Here is a 16,016-nt window from a genome sequence, read left to right on the forward strand (position 1 = left end):
TTAAGTGCTGCAAACCACAGCACACAGTGCCTGTCAAGTTGTTCTGAATATTTGTAATTTGATCTTTGGTGCGTGAAACAGGAAGAAATTATGGTGTTCCAAATATAGATGTGAAAATGTTTTTCTGATCCTCCAGCCTGAAAAAGAATCTGTAAACACCAAAATTGACCTTGATAATCTGATCAGTTAAAGAATGGTGTTAAAATGTGGGTGGGAGCATATTTTAAATAGGTTTTAATGGCAGCAATTTTTAAATTACATGTATTTGCAGAACTATTACAGTTTGTACCAGTTTAAACCAGCATCTGCAGTTCCTTCCTACATTTTACAATTTGTCTCCAGTTTATGAACTTGTGTACAACCTGTGCATCTGAAAATACATTTTAGGAACTGGTGGGATGATTTGCTGGTGGCACAAGACTGGAGATGCTGGAATCTTTTGCAAAAAAAATCTTTTGCACCTGGTGGAGGAACTCTGGGTCAGACAGCATCTGAGCAGGGAAATAGCCAGTTGTTTTGGGCCAGTATGACAAGGTGGGAGAAGAGACAGTGCAGGAACTAGTAAGTTATAGGTGGATGCACATGAGGAAGGGTTAATTGGTAGAAGGGTGGAGATAATGACAAGCTCATAGGTTATAGGTTGAGAGCAAATAGCTGCAGATTCTACAATCTGAGGAAGGCAAAGAATGGAACTGAATGGGGGAGTGGTGGCAGATGAGGACATTGGAGTGGAGGAGCAAGCAGAATGGGAGTGAATGGGAATCTAGTGTGAGGTGCACGTGGGTGAGGGGGATAAAGGTAGGGGGCTGGGAGGTATGGTGGGAAGAAGCACGCAAGGACCAGTGTAATTAGAAAGAGAGAAAAAAGACAGATGGGCTGTGAATTACCTGAAATTGGAGAATCTAATGACCATGCTGTTTAGTAGTTTAGCCTCAACCTGAAAGTGGCGGCATCTCAGGACGGACAAGTGGGTAGGGGAGTTCCTACTTGCCTGAGGAAGGTGAATTACAGTGATCCAACCTGGACAAGAAATCTAGTTATGACCTTCTCAAAGGCATGAGGGATTCCAAGAAACAATTTCAGACCATTCTAGAGTCACAGACTCTCCACACAAACGGGCAGAATCGGGCAGAGTAGCTGGCAACATGTCCCACCCCAACATTACATTCGGTGCTCATTTTGAACTGAATGTTGGTGGAATGACGTCAGCTTCCCTGACTGCCTTGGGTATTCTTGTACCCATGATCACTATCGCAGATGTCGGATCAGCCTTCCTGATTGTGAACCCTTAAAGCGTCGGACCCAAACAGAATCCCCGGCTGTGTCGTCAGACCCTGCGCAGACCAGCTAACGCCAGTATTCATAGACATCTTTAACCCCTCTCTCCTCCATTCTGAGGTTTCTACCTTTTCAAGAAGACTACTATCGTCATGGTGCCAGAGAAAAACAAGGTAGCGTGCCTTAATGGCTGCTGTCCAATGGCTCTGACATTTGTCATCATGAAGTGCTTTGAGTGGCTGGTCACAGTGCACATCAACTCCAGTCTCCTAGACAGCTTCGATATTCATCTACCATCTCAACGTCATCTCTCTCGCCTGGCACTAATCCCTGGAACATCTGGATAACAAGAATCCTAATGTCAGACTTCTATTTATTGATTATTGCTCCACTTTCAACATTCATTCACATTAGTTCTATGCTTTCCCACTTTTTATTCATTCCATATACATGAGGGGCAATTTACTGAGGCCAATTAACCTACAAACCCATACGTCTTTGGGATGTGGCAGGAAACCCGCATGGTCACAGGGAGAATGTGCAAATTCCAAACAAACAGCATCCGAGATCGGGATCGAACCCCGATCTCTGGTGCTGTGAGGCACCAGCTCTACTTGCTGCGCCACAATGCTGCCCCTAATTTATGGTAGGACTTGCTGCAGACTTTTGTTAAGTAAGCCCAATACTATTTTTAAGGATCCCTCTAGTAGAAAATATTGGGATATTTATCCCAGTGAGACATTGCTCATTGTAGGGGAGTGTGGATGTAAAGTAGATGTAATGAGGTAGCTAATATTAGCGCTGCCCACGGAATGAGTGGGGGGAATTAAAAAATAAATTGGCTGTGCTCTCAAAACTTGGATAGAACTGTCAAAGACTTGTTACCATTTGCATCAGAAACAGAAAAATACTCATTAGGCCAGTGTAATCTTTGGTTCTTTACATCTCAATTTCTCATATCTGAATGTTTCTGAAAAATGTTCATAGATGTTTGTTTTTTAAACTTTTAAATGTCAAAAATTATGCGTTGATGAATCAGATTTGTTACTAGAGATTTCAAAAGAAAATCAAAACTCTTTCCAAATCTTTTGGGGCAGTTCTCTTCCATTAAAATCAACCAGTGAGCAATTCAGACTGGGCAAGTTGAAAATATTTTCGATTTTATTTCATTTTACATTACTTCTAGTGTATGAGGTGTTGATTAAGTTTTATTATTTCTTTTCTACAGATTAATTACTTCAGCCTTTGGTATTACAACAAACAGAATCAATCACGATGGCTGGATCTGGAAAAGCCTATTAAAAAGCAGTTGGATAAATATGCCATTGAACCTTCAGTTTACTTTGGTGTGGTATTCTATGTACCAACTATTATACATCTCCAACAGGAGATTACAAGGTAGGCAACCTTTTAAGCTTCTGTTTTAGAAGCTGCTTTGAGTAAGTGCCTCAATTTGATTTCAAGTTGATGCTTCAATGGATATTGATTATGTCATGAGCATATTTGATTATTGAGTAGAAAATTCAATATATTACATACAACAGTTGCAGATTTAAAATGAAGTAATTTACCTTGATATAATTATACATGAATGTACTTTTCTCCAGACTGGTTGCAGAAAAAAAATATTAGAATGGTTAGAAGGAAGAGTGACTTCACTTCTATTGTATATTCTATATTGTCCGGGGAATTGCATGGACAAATGAGAGAATATTTAGTAGAGCCATACTTGTTGGTGAATGGGACTGGGGAGCTGGCAGAGAATGAACTGAATAAACTAGTATGCTGTAATATTTAAAGAATAGACTTCCTTTAATAGACTTCCTTTAACGTTGAATGTCCACCAATGTTACTTGTCGATGTTAGCAATGCATTTGGAACCAAATGCTCTTGGAAATTAAGCCTACACCTTGATGTTATTAAAATCATGCAAGCCCCAAGTTTAAGTTCTGTTCTTTTGAGTTACATAATCTCAGCTGGTGTTGTGGTCAGATTTATTTGCCACAGCATCATTGGGGTAGGGAGAGGATATGCAACTCTTGCAGTGATTAGGAAATGTGGATCGTTGTGACATGAAGCCCTGCAATTTGTTTGTGCAGATACCAGTATTATCTTCAATTGAAGAAAGATATTTTAGAAGGTCGCATATCTTGCACATTAGAACAAGGAATTCAACTTGCTAGTCTAGCTGCACAAGGTAAGAAAAAGTTAAATGGAAGATAAAACTTTATTGATTCGGAAGTAATAACAAATAATCTCAATGTAATTTCAGCGGATAAATGCAGGACTATTTTGGATTTCCAATTAAACTTATCTTTGATACTTTTGCTAAGTAAATCAAAAGATATGTAGCTGGACAATGTATTATGTAGTTAAAGTCCTTGCCAATCCTTTCTTGACAACATTATGTGGTTTCATCTTGCTTCTGTCTCCCTCCCTTTCAAAATATCCTCGACTATCTAATACTAAACACTTAACTCCTCCCCAGTATCCACCTCCCAATCCTTTTCCTCTCTGTTTTTGAACAATTTTATTGCATTAAAACTTTCAATAGACAATAGGTGCAGGAGTAGGCCGTTCGGCCCTTCGAGCCAGCACTGCCATTCAATGTGATCATGGCTGATCATTCTCAATCAGTACCCCGTTCCTGCCTTCTCCCCATACCCCTTGACTCCGCTATCCTTAAGAGCTCTATCTAGCTCTCTCTTGAATGCATTCAGAGACTTGGCCTCCACTACCTTCTGAGGCAGTGAATTCCACAGATTTACAACTCTTTGACTGAAAAAGATTTTCCTCATCTCCGTTCTAAATGGCCTACCCCTTATTCTTAAACTGTGGCTCCTGGTTCAGGACGCCCCCAACATTGGGAACATGTTTCCTGCCTCTAAAGTGTCCAACCCCTTAATAATCTTATGTTTCGATATGATCCCCTCTCATTCTTCTAAATTCCAGTGTATATAAGCCGAGCCGCTCCAGTCTTTCAACATACGACAGTCCCGCCATTCCGGGAATTAACCTAGTAAACCTACACTGCACGCCCTCAATAGCAAGAATATCCTTCCTTAAATTTGGAGACCAAAACTGCACACAGTACTCCAGGTGCGGTCTCACTTGGGCGCAACTGCAACTGCAGAAGGGCCTCTTTGCTCCTATACTCAACTCCTCTAGTTATGCAGGCCAACATTCCATTGGCTTTCTTTACTGCCTGCTGTACCTGCATGCTTCCTTTCAGAGACTGATGCACTAGGACACCAAGATCTCGTTGTACGTCCCTTTTTCCTAATTTGACACCATTCAAATAATAATCTGCCTTCTTATTCTTACCACGAAAGTGGATAACCTCACACTTATCCACATTGAACTGCATCTGCCATGCATCCACCCACTCACACAACCTGTCCAAGTCACCCTGCAATCTCATAGCATCTTCCTCGCAGCTCACACTACCACCCAGCTTTGTATCCTCTGCAAATTTGCTAATGTTACTTTTAATCCCTTCATCGAAGTCATTAATGTATGTTGTAAATAGCTGCGGTCCCAGCACCGAGCCTTGCGGTACCCCACTAGTCACTGCCTGCCATTCTGAAAGGGACCCATTTATCCCCACTCTTTGCTTTCTGTCTGCCAACCAATTGTCTATCCATGTCAGTACCCTACCCCCAAGACCATGTGCTCTAATTTTGCCCACTAATCTCCTATGTGGGACCTTGTCGAAGGCTTTCTGAAAGTCGAGTTACACCACATCCACCGGCTCTCCCCTATCAATTTTCCTAGTTACATCCTCAAAAAATTCCAGAAGATTAGTCAAGCATGATTTCCCCTTCGTAAATCCATGCTGACTCGGAATGATCCTTTACTGCTCTCCAAATGCTCCGCAATTTCGTCTTTTATAATTGACTCCAGCATCTTCCCCACCACTGATAACTGCTCTATAATTTCCCGTTTTCCCCTCCTTAAATACCCTGGGATGCAGACCATCAGGCCCTGGGGATTTATCAGCCTTCAGTCCCATCAGTCTACCCAACACCATTTCCTGCCTAATGTGAATCTCCTTCAGTTCCTCCATCACCCTAGGATCTCTGGCCACTAGAACATATGGGAGATTGTTTGTATCTTCCTTAGTGAAGACAGATCCAAAGTACCGGTTCAACTCGTCTGCCATTTCCTTGTTCCCCATAATAAATCCCCCTGATTCTGACTTCAAGGGACCCACATTTGCCTTGACTATTTTTTTCCACTTCACATACCTATAAAAGCTTTTACTATCCTCCATATTATTGGCTAGCTTACCCTCGTACCTCATCTTTTCTCCCCGTATTGCCTTTTTAGTTATCTTCTGTTGCTCTTTAAAAGATTCCCATTCCTCTGGCTTCCCACTCTTCTTTGCTATGTTATACTTCTCCCCTTTTATTTTTATGCTGTCCTTGACTGCCCTTGTCAGTCACGGGTGCCTCTTACTCCAAAGTAATTTATCCCAAAGAGGAGAATCTTTCCTCCTCTTTGGGATAAATTGATCCTGCAACATCTGCATTGTTCCCAGGAATACCTGCCATTGCTGTTCCACTGTCTTCCCTGCTAGGGCCTCCTTCCAATCAAATCTGGCCAGCTCCTGCCTCATGCCTCTGTAATCACCTTTGCTATATCATATCATATCATATCATATCATATATCTACAGCCGGAAACAGGCCTTTTCGGCCCTCCAAGTCCGTGCCGCCCAGCGATCCCCGTACATTAACACTATCCTACACCCACTAGGGACAATTTTTACATTTACCCAGCCAATTAACCTACATACCTGTACGTCTTTGGAGTGTGGGAGGAAACCGAAGATCTCGGAGAAAACCCACGCAGGTCACGGGGAGAACGTACAAACTCCTTACAGTGCAGCACCCGTAGTCAGGATCGAACCTGTGTCTCCGGCGCTGCATTCGCTGTAAAGCAGCAACTCTACCGCTGCGCTACCGTGCCGCCCACGTATACTGTAATACTGACACTTCCGATTTTCCCTTCTCTCAATTTGTAGATTAAAACTTATCATATTGTGATCACTGCATCCTAATGGCTCTTTTTCCTCGAGTCCCCTTATCAGATCAGGTTCATTGCACAACACTAAATCCAGAATTGCCTTCTCCCTGGTAGGCTCCAGTACAAGCTGTTCTAAGAATCCATCTCGGAGGCACTCCACAAACACTCTTTCCTGGGGTCCATTACCAACCTGATTTTCTCAGTCCACCTGCATGTTGAAATCTCCCATAACCACCGTAGCATAACATTTGCGACATGCCAATTTTAGCTCTTGATTCAACTTGCACCCTATGTCGAGGCTACTGTTTGGAGGGTTGTAGATAACTCCCATTAGGGTCTTTTGACTTATTTTGACTTCAGAGATACAGCTTTGAAACAGACTCTTCGGCCCACCGAGCCTGCGCCGACCAGTGATGATCACCCTGTAAGCTAACACTATCCTGTACACTAGGGACAATATTTACAATTTATAGAAGCCACTTTAAAAACTGTACGTCTTAGGAGTGTGGGAAGAAACCGGAGCACTCAGAGAAAAGTCATGTGATCACAAGGAGATGTACAATCTCCATGCAGACGGCATCCGTAGTCAGGATCGAACCCGGGTCTCTGGCGCTGTAAGGGAGCAAGTGTACCTCTTTGCCTCTGTGCTGCCTTTCCACCCCTGCCATAATACAAAATTGACCCTAAATAAAACTACAAACAAATCATTGCCATGATTTTCCATGCGGCATATTACTGACCGATTTGATCAGATCCATATTATTTCTTCTTGATCTTTCACAATTCTGTTGTCCCACGATTGTACCTTAGTTCTCAATGTTTCACAACTGCATTTGGCAATAACATTTCCAGAAATGAAGTTCACTGTCTATTTTTAAAGCAATAGAACCCATATCAATCTGGACACCAAATTCAGACCTTACAACGTTGCTCGCTGGCCAATGAACTTCAGGGTCTTATTTATGAACATCTGGGACTGGTGTTTTAATTAGGAAAGCAGTCCCTCAGACATGTCAAGCAGCAGCTGGACATAGTTGTATTCACAGAATCACAGGTTGTACGTCAACACTCCTCCATCACAGTCCTTGGATACAATCTCCAACTGAAGGACAGACCCACCAGACAAGGCATTACAATGGTATTCATGAAGGAGAATATCACCACACAGAGCCAACCTTAAATACAGCCCCATGTAGCTTTGTGGTATCGAATCAAACCAGGACAAAGAAACCTGTTTTTGATTATCTCTTACCATTTATCCTCGGCGAATGAATCAGTGGTGTTCCAAATTGACCAACATTTGGAACACGCATTTAAAGTGAAAATGGGAAAAAAAACTGTCTATCTGAAATCTAAAATAAAAATAGAAAATACTGGTAATACTGAGCAAGTCAGTTGCATCTGTGGGAAGAGAAACAGCTAACATTTTACATCCAGGACCGTTCATCAAAAACTGAGAGGGAGACAAAAGAAGCTTGTTTTGCTGCAAAGAGGGCAAGGGTGGAGTATGTCTGTGACAGGATAAAACCAGGGTGACTTTAGCGATAAATGTAAACAATGTTATCTGGTCAATAAGACCATGAATTAAGAAACAACCCCGATATTGCCGTCAAACTGCTGATATGGTGCTATTGTGATCTATCTATTGACCTACACTTGTCGAAGTCAGATGTCACCTCTGACAATTCCTCGTATCTCCCTTTGATAATAACCCTGCCATCGAAAATCAGGCCATGGCTACCCAGACAGTCCTGCACAAGATCTATAAAAAGAATTGCCCTCTGCCACTTTGAGTGCTTCTAATTACCTGGTCCCAATGAGCTCCTCTTTAGCATGGAATGTCCAATATCCTTTGTATCCAATCCACATCAGGATAGTCTGAGGACCCTCTGCTTCCTGGTGCAAAGGCTGAACCAGTTCCCTTCCACCAGCACGATCAGTTGTCTGTCTGAACCTATTCTTACTGAACAACTTCTCCCTCAACCCCACTTCTTTTCTCCAGACCAAAGGACATCAAAGGCCTTCCCATAGCCCCAAACTATCACTATCTTGTGGAGTTTTGGAACAGTATCTGTTTCAGTCTTAATGAGCCCATTCCCTCTTTTTCCAGGACAATCATGACTGTATTGGTGCTGTTTTTTGCACATGCAGAACGTTGACGATTTTGTTAGTTTTGCTGCCACATTCCACCCTGTCCTCATTCTGACTTGATCAATCTCTGGCTTTCTTTCCTTTATTGGACACATCAATGTGTCAGGAGATATACCAGCTAAGAAATATCCATCTATACTATAATAGCTACTGTAATATCCATCACGTGCCTGTCGACTCAGAGCTATCCCGACTACTCTTCATCTCACCCGTGCAACATTAAGGATGCTTCCATTCTCCTATTTCCTCTGTCTCTGTTATTATTGGCTCTGAGATGTAGGTGCCTCTGTAATGTCTTCCTCTTTCCTAAAACGGGTATCCAGTATACCATTGTTAACTAAGCCTTTGATTGCATCTCGTCCATTTCCGAGGGTTTTGCTGTTACCTTCTTTCTACTAAGGCAGAACAAGTACTGACTTTCCCTGGTCTACACCTTCCATCTTTGCATTCAACAGGTGTTTCTCCACAATTTTCACTACATTGTAAGAGATTCCAACACATCCTCCGCTTTCAACATTTTGCTGGGATCATTCCCTTTGTGACTTTCCAGTCCACTCCCCTGTTCCCACTGACCATCCCCCTTCCAGCACGTGCCCTTGCAACGACAGGAGATGCACCACATATAGTTATAGTGAAAACATTGTGGAAACAGGCCCTTCGTGCTGGCCAAATGGCAACCTGCACCTATTTTCTATGTTTTGGCCCAACTTGCCCACACCAGCCAACATGTTCCAGCTACATTAGTCCCACCTACCAGCATTTGGTCAGACAAACTGGTCCTATCCATGTACCTGTCCAACTGTTTCTTAAGTTGGTCTTAACTTGTCCTTTTACCTCTTTCTCTGAATAAAGTGTAATCCCAAGATGTTTTAGGGTTATACCAAGTCTTTGTTCCAGTCTTAATATTTTCACTCAATTTTTAAATGGATTTGATATACCTGGCCAGGATTGCAAATACCAAGTTTTTTGGTGGGTTTTGTTTTCTGTGTAATTTGATTCATCTGTTTTTCTGCAGCTGATTTTGGAGACTATGATCAGTATGAATCCCAAGAATTCCTGTACAAGTGTGATCTTTTCCCAGTTGTAAGTTCATTTATTATATAGTTGTGGAAACATTTAAATGAAAATAATGATCTTATTTTAAAGGATCCAGTTTAGACGTTAGGGTGAAAATACTTTCTCCACGAAACCTTCACTATCCTTGTGTGTTTCAGAAGTTCATGAATATAATATAAATGGAAAGACGATTGAAGTTATTCAAGCCAATTTTATATAAATTAGCCATTTTTTTGTGAGGTCAGCTATTTTAAATAATGGACATATTTTGTGGTTTTGTTACTGTGAAATTAAAGTAAAATAATGTTGCATCAAAAATAAAAATGGTTATCTAATATTATTCCTTTAATAAGCTACTTTGTTTGTTTTATTTTGCCTGTTACCCAAAGAATTGGATTCAAGATGAACGAATGCTACAAGATGCCACACAGAAAGTTGCTTCAATATATCAGAAACTCAGGTTAATTTTTTTAGTATCTTTTCCACTCGTACTGATGAAGGTTAGATTGTTGCACTTGTGTATTCAATCATGAATGCAGCAATTATACTGAACTCTCAACTGAGACCAGAAGTCTCCTACTGAAAATTGGGGAATGATTGAAATGGAACGAGATAATTCGAGCTGTATTTGTACATGTTAAATAGCTTCAGAGCAGCTTTGCTGATGCCTGATGTTACATTACCAACCACCTTAGCTAATTTTTCAAAGAAATAGGAGAAAAAAATATTGTCATAATTTAGTTGTAGAGTCATACAGCACAAAAATAGGCCCCCTCGGCACAACTTGTCCATGTCAACCCTACTGAGCTAGTCCTGTTTCCCTGCACCTGGCACATATCCCTCTAAATCTGTCCTATCCATATACATTTTAACTGTTATCATTCCTGACTCAACCATTTCCTCTGGCAACTTGTTCCATCTACCTAACATCCTCCATGTGGAAAAAGTCACCTCACACGTTAAACCTATGTCCTTTGGGTCCAAAATTCTAGCCTGCCCAACATCTCCCTCTAGTTCGGGCCTTTCAAGTCCTGGCAACATCCTCACAGGCGCTTTTCTGCACCTTTGTCAGCTTAATGGCATCCTTCCTATAAAGGTGACCAAAACTGAACACAATACTCCCAAGTACAACTGCAACATAACGTCCTGACTTCTGTGTTTAATTCCCTGACTGATGTAAGCTCATATGCCAAAACCCTTCTTCACCCCATCTCCCCATCTTCCAGACACCGCTGGAACTAAGTGTAATTACTTGTTCAATATTAATGCTTGCATAAATTCATAAATTTTAAAATGACAATGAAATTTATTGTAGTTAATAGCTTGTTAAAAAAACTAATGGGGATTTGTATGAGCCAATTGCATGTTGAGTTCAATTTGTCACTACAAGATTTTTGACATTTCAAGCAAACCTCAATTTTTTAATGCCTGTTGCTCTCATAACAACTATTAGAACTAGTAGTTGTACTCCTAAATCCCACAGCACTTTGTGTTTTTGCTGTATCCAGTTAGCTAGCGCTCCTGGAAACACATGCCTACCATGTTGAACCTGATTAAAGCTGAAGTCCATATAGACTACATCAATGGTCCTGCCCCCATCAACCTTATTGGTTACTTCAAAATATTCAATCAAGTTAATGAAATGCAATCTCCCAGTTGCAAAACCATGTTAACTTTCCCTCATCAACCCTTCTCTTTCCATATGCATTTAACATCACCGGCACAGCCCTATCCTGGATCAAATCTTACCTCTCTGACAGGCACCAGTTCATCTCCATTAACAACTGTAAATCCCCCACCACTCCCCTTCCCCAAGGTGTCCCCCAAGGCTCAGTCCTTGGCCCCCTCCTCTTCATCCTCTACCTGTTCCCCCTTGGTCAATTAATCCGCCGTCATGGTCTCAACTTCCACTGCTTCGCCGATGATATCCAGCTCCTCATCTCCACCAAGTCAATCTCCACCACCACACACTCTACACTGACAAACTGCATCACTGAAATAAAATCTTGGCTTCAATCAAATTTCCTCAAACTCAACTGCAACAAATCTGAAATCATCATCATTGGTCCAAAAACGCTCACCAAATCCACCCAAAACTTCATCCTCAATATTGACGGTCTCCCAGTATCCACCTCCCCTCACATCCGAAATCTTGGAATCATCTTTGATCAAACCCTCTCCTTCGACAAACACATCAAACACATCACAAAGACAGCCTTCTTCCACCTCAAAAACATCGCCCGTCTCCGTCCATCCCTCTCCTCCACAGCTGCAGAAACCCTCATCCATGCCTTCATCACCTCCCGTCTGGACTACTGCAACAGCCTCCTCTATGGCTCACCCTCAAAAATCATCAGTAAACTTCAATACATTCAAAACTCCGCTGCCCGTCTACTCACTCACTCCCCGATCCGTGACCATATCACCCCCGTCCTTTACAAGCTCCACTGGCTCCCCATCCCCCAGAGAATCCAGTACCAAATCCTCCTCATGACCTACAAAGCCCTCCATAACCTGGCCCCATCCTACCTGACTGACCTCCTCCACAGGCACACTCCCACCTGCGCCCTCCGCTCTGCTGCTGCCAACCTCCTGTCCCCCCCCATCCGGACCAAACTCAGATCCTGGGGGGACAGGGCTTTCTCCATCGCTACTCCCACCCTCTGTAACTCACTACCCCAAACCGTCAGAGACTCCTCCTCACTCACCACATTCAAAACATCACTGAAGTCTCATCTGTTCAGCACTGCCTTCAACCACTGACCGTCACCTCACCTTCTGTCTCCTTTTTCTGTTTGTTTACTTATTTATCTATTTATTTTCTTCTCTATGTTCTAGTAATCCCTGTAAAGCGTCTTTGAGTGTTTGAAAAGCGCTATATAAATGTAATGCATTATTATTATTATTATTATATATCTTATTCTTCAGAATCCTCTCCAGTAGATGTTAGGCTTACTGGTCTATAGTTCCCAGGTTTCTCGTCACAGCCCGTCTTAAACAGAGACACACCATTAGCCACCTTCCCGTCTTCCTGGCACCTCTCCTTAATGATGAATCATACATTTCAGCCATCACTCCTGCAATATCTTCTCTTGCTTCCCAGTGTCCTTAGATATATCTGATCAGGCCTGCGAGTTTTATCTACCCTTGTATGCCTTGGATGCCCAGCGCTTTCTCAACTATATTTGGATTGTCCTCGGGACATCTCCATTAATTTTGTAGTATTGTAAAGGCTCAACATTGAAGCGACAAAAAAATTATTACATTATATATTATTTAACAAAATGTACTATTGTAAAACAAGTTATATATTGTGGAGTGAGATGAGCATGTGAATTGTTTCCGACCATCATTTCCATTGTTAATTGGAAATCTGGAGTATGCTTCTGAAATTCCAGTCACTCGTATTGTGTTCTAAACGAAAGTTAATTAATTTTTTATACGTTTATTTCTACTCTGCTTTATTTCTAGGGGTCTTACTCCCTCTGAGGCAGAATTACTTTATCTTCAGGAGGTAATGAAAATGGAAGACTATGGCCATGAAAACTATACAGCCAAGGTATAAAAGAAGAAAAAAACAAGCATTATCTGCACTTGTTGTAGCAAGAACATTTTAAGAAGATGAGAAAGTGTTGTTTTAAAGTATTTTTAAAGAATCCTAGACTACATTCTTTAATAGCATTATATACACTTTAGGACTTCAAAAGTAGTTCCCCATTACCTGCCCTTATTAATTATCGAGATGCAATAAATGATGGATTTCCCAGTAAACTATTCCTAATTCTCCACCATCTGAATTACTTGAAAACATTTTATAATAAATATCTGTATAAATGAAACAAGGTGAGACTTTGATGCCTACAAAAGCAGTTTGAATGGCTGGAAAATGGATTACTCCTCATATTGGTGCGGTGAAAAGAAAGGATAATATGTTGTCTTTTCTCCCACAAATTTATTGTGCTCAAGAACATTAAAAATGAAAGTTAATTCATTTTCCATTAATTTGATCCACAGACTAAAATTATAGTATATGCTTGAATAAATTTCAGTTGTCGTAAACTGACAATGTCTCTTGTTCTGCGTCTTTATATGCAAGAGTCAATACAAGACTAATAATGCATGCCAATTGCTTGTTAAAAGATGTGTGGAATGATCACAACTTTCGCTCATTTCACGAACCAGAAAGATGAGCTGAGAAAAAGGTCTAAAAACTTCTTGTCTAGATTTAATGGCGAAGGAAATATTACACTGAAAAGGGCCAGTTCAATATTAATGCTTACATAAATTCATAAATTTTAAAATTACATTGAAATTTATTGCAGTTAATAGCTTGTTAAAAAAACTAATGGGGATTTGTATGAGCCATTTGCTTGTGGAGTTCAATTTGTCACTACAAGAGTTTTGAGATTTCAAGCAAACCTCAATTTTTTAAAGCCTATTGTTTGCCTTTGCTCTCATAACAACTATTAGAAGTCCAATCACCACCTGTTTTTGCCTCTGTTTATTGTGTCTGACATTGAATATAAATTAAGTAAAATGAAAAAACTTTTCATCATAATCATACTTTATTAGCCAAGTATGATTTGCAACATACGAGGAATTTGATTTGCTATACAGTCATTCCAATAAAAAGCAACAAAACATGCAAAATACATTTTAACATAAACATCCACCACAGTGACACCTCCACATTTCTTACTGTGATGGAAGGCGAAAAAAAGTTCAAGCTTCTTCCCTTCTTTATTCTCCCACGGTCGGGGGCCTCGAGCCTTCCGTTGTCGGGATGATCCCGTAGCTGGTGGTCGGCCCTCCGCGTCGGGGCGATCAAGCTCCGGGTCGGGGCTGATCGAACCTTCTGCGAATTTGGAGCTTCCTGATATCAGCCTCTACCTGAGACTGCGAACTCCTTGGTGTTGAAATCCGAAGGCCGCAGTTGGAGCGTCGATCCCAGGCAAGGGATCGCTGGCTCCGTTGGTGTCCGCGGTGGAGCTCAAAGTAATCTCGAGCAAGGCTGCCAGCTCCATGATCTTAGGCCGCACAGCGACCGGAGATACGATCCAGAAAACAATCGCATCTCCGGCAAGGTAAGAGATTTTTAGCGGAAATTTTAAATTGGAAATGGCGTCCTGCTCCGAAAGACTTCTAAGTTTATTTCTTTAACTAACAGCATTATGAATCACTTTCTATGCCAGCATCATATCAAATTGCAACAGCTTTGGATTCTGAATGAAAATTAATAAATTAAATTGTTAGAACCAAGAAATGAGATTCCATGAAGACTTCATAGTGTGTAAATAGAAATGAGCAAAGAACCTGCTTCCAATCACAAAATAGTACTAAACGATGAGAGAATATTATACCTTTCCATTTCACGCATTAATTAGGAATGATTTAATCATGTGAACTAAAAATGCAATATTTCTGTCCATGTATTCTGATTTCTCTATTTTTTGATTTTGTAGGACAGCCAAGGAAATGATCTATTTATAGGTACATGTTTGGAAGGTATCTTTATGAAACACAAAAATGGAAGACTTCCATCTGTTTTCAAGTAAGGATCTAATGAAATTATACTGCAAAATGTTACCTAATTAAATTAAAACTCCTTAATCCTTGGTTTGAGTGACATTTCTAAATCAGATAAATGCAGACATTAATGATTGCATATTTGCCAATGTATATGCTAATTTAAAGTGTGGTTGCCCTTGATTCTAACAGAACATTTGAATTGCCATCTGAGCTGCTATTTTAGGGTGTGCAGTTGCATTTCTTCCATGTTCCAAAAGCTGCTAATGTGGCAGCTTTGATCAATGGATAAATTTTGCATTGATAAGTAATTTTCTTCTAACAAACCTTTGCAGTGCATTATACTTGGTGTATCTTGAAAATCTAATATGAGAAATAATCCTCAGTATTCTTGAAAATAAAATGTAATGGGCTATTTTATATAATTTAGAACTATTGTTATTCAATGGAAGTCAAGTTTCACAGGTTAGTCCAATATCTTCTAGTGTGGGTTTAGGGAGGCCTTATCTAATCTGGAGGCATATCTTTGAATCCTGCCACGGCAGCACAGAGACAAATTCAGTTAATTAAATAGGAATAAAAAATATTACCCTCTATGGTATCAGTTACACTTCATCAGAACAATCTAGTAGTATATTTCACCTGAATAGTTAACTTTGTTTCTCTTTCCACAATTGTTGGCTGGCCTGCTGAGTGTATCCTGCACTTTCAGTTTTTATTTCAGCGTCCAGAAGGAATTGGCTGGCAGCCTCTATCATTTGGCAGGTAGTGAGGGAAAAATCAACTTGATTTAGTCCTCTTCAATTCTCTTGTCCATGACACAGACTTTGTGGAAGTGAAATTGCAATTAGAGATTGAGAACATGTTGCTTCATGCTGTGTGATACGGCCAATTGAAATTATGAAAACTGAACATCCATGAGATACTGTTGGTCTACAAGCAACATATTGCAGATGTTGGAAATCTGACCTGGAAATGA

At 40.7% G+C, this 16,016-nt stretch overlaps 1 protein-coding gene across 6 annotated transcripts in view; it reads left to right on the top strand.

The window, feature by feature from the left end:
• ptpn21 (protein tyrosine phosphatase non-receptor type 21) overlaps positions 1-16,016 on the top strand; it is a 55,115-nt gene that overhangs the window by 12,793 nt on the left and 26,306 nt on the right. For all 6 annotated transcript variants that reach the window (XM_078406738.1, XM_078406733.1, XM_078406737.1 and 3 more), the window contains exons 4-9: positions 2,507-2,676; positions 3,378-3,475; positions 9,471-9,538; positions 9,901-9,971; positions 12,983-13,070; positions 14,974-15,062. In XM_078406738.1, coding sequence (XP_078262864.1) covers positions 2,507-2,676; positions 3,378-3,475; positions 9,471-9,538; positions 9,901-9,971; positions 12,983-13,070; positions 14,974-15,062 — 584 coding nt within the window. The remainder of the gene's footprint in view (positions 1-2,506; positions 2,677-3,377; positions 3,476-9,470; positions 9,539-9,900; positions 9,972-12,982; positions 13,071-14,973; positions 15,063-16,016) is intronic.

The sequence above is a fragment of the Rhinoraja longicauda genome, chromosome 10, assembly GCF_053455715.1.
Source record: "Rhinoraja longicauda isolate Sanriku21f chromosome 10, sRhiLon1.1, whole genome shotgun sequence".
NCBI classification, from domain to species: Eukaryota; Metazoa; Chordata; class Chondrichthyes; order Rajiformes; family Arhynchobatidae; genus Rhinoraja; species Rhinoraja longicauda.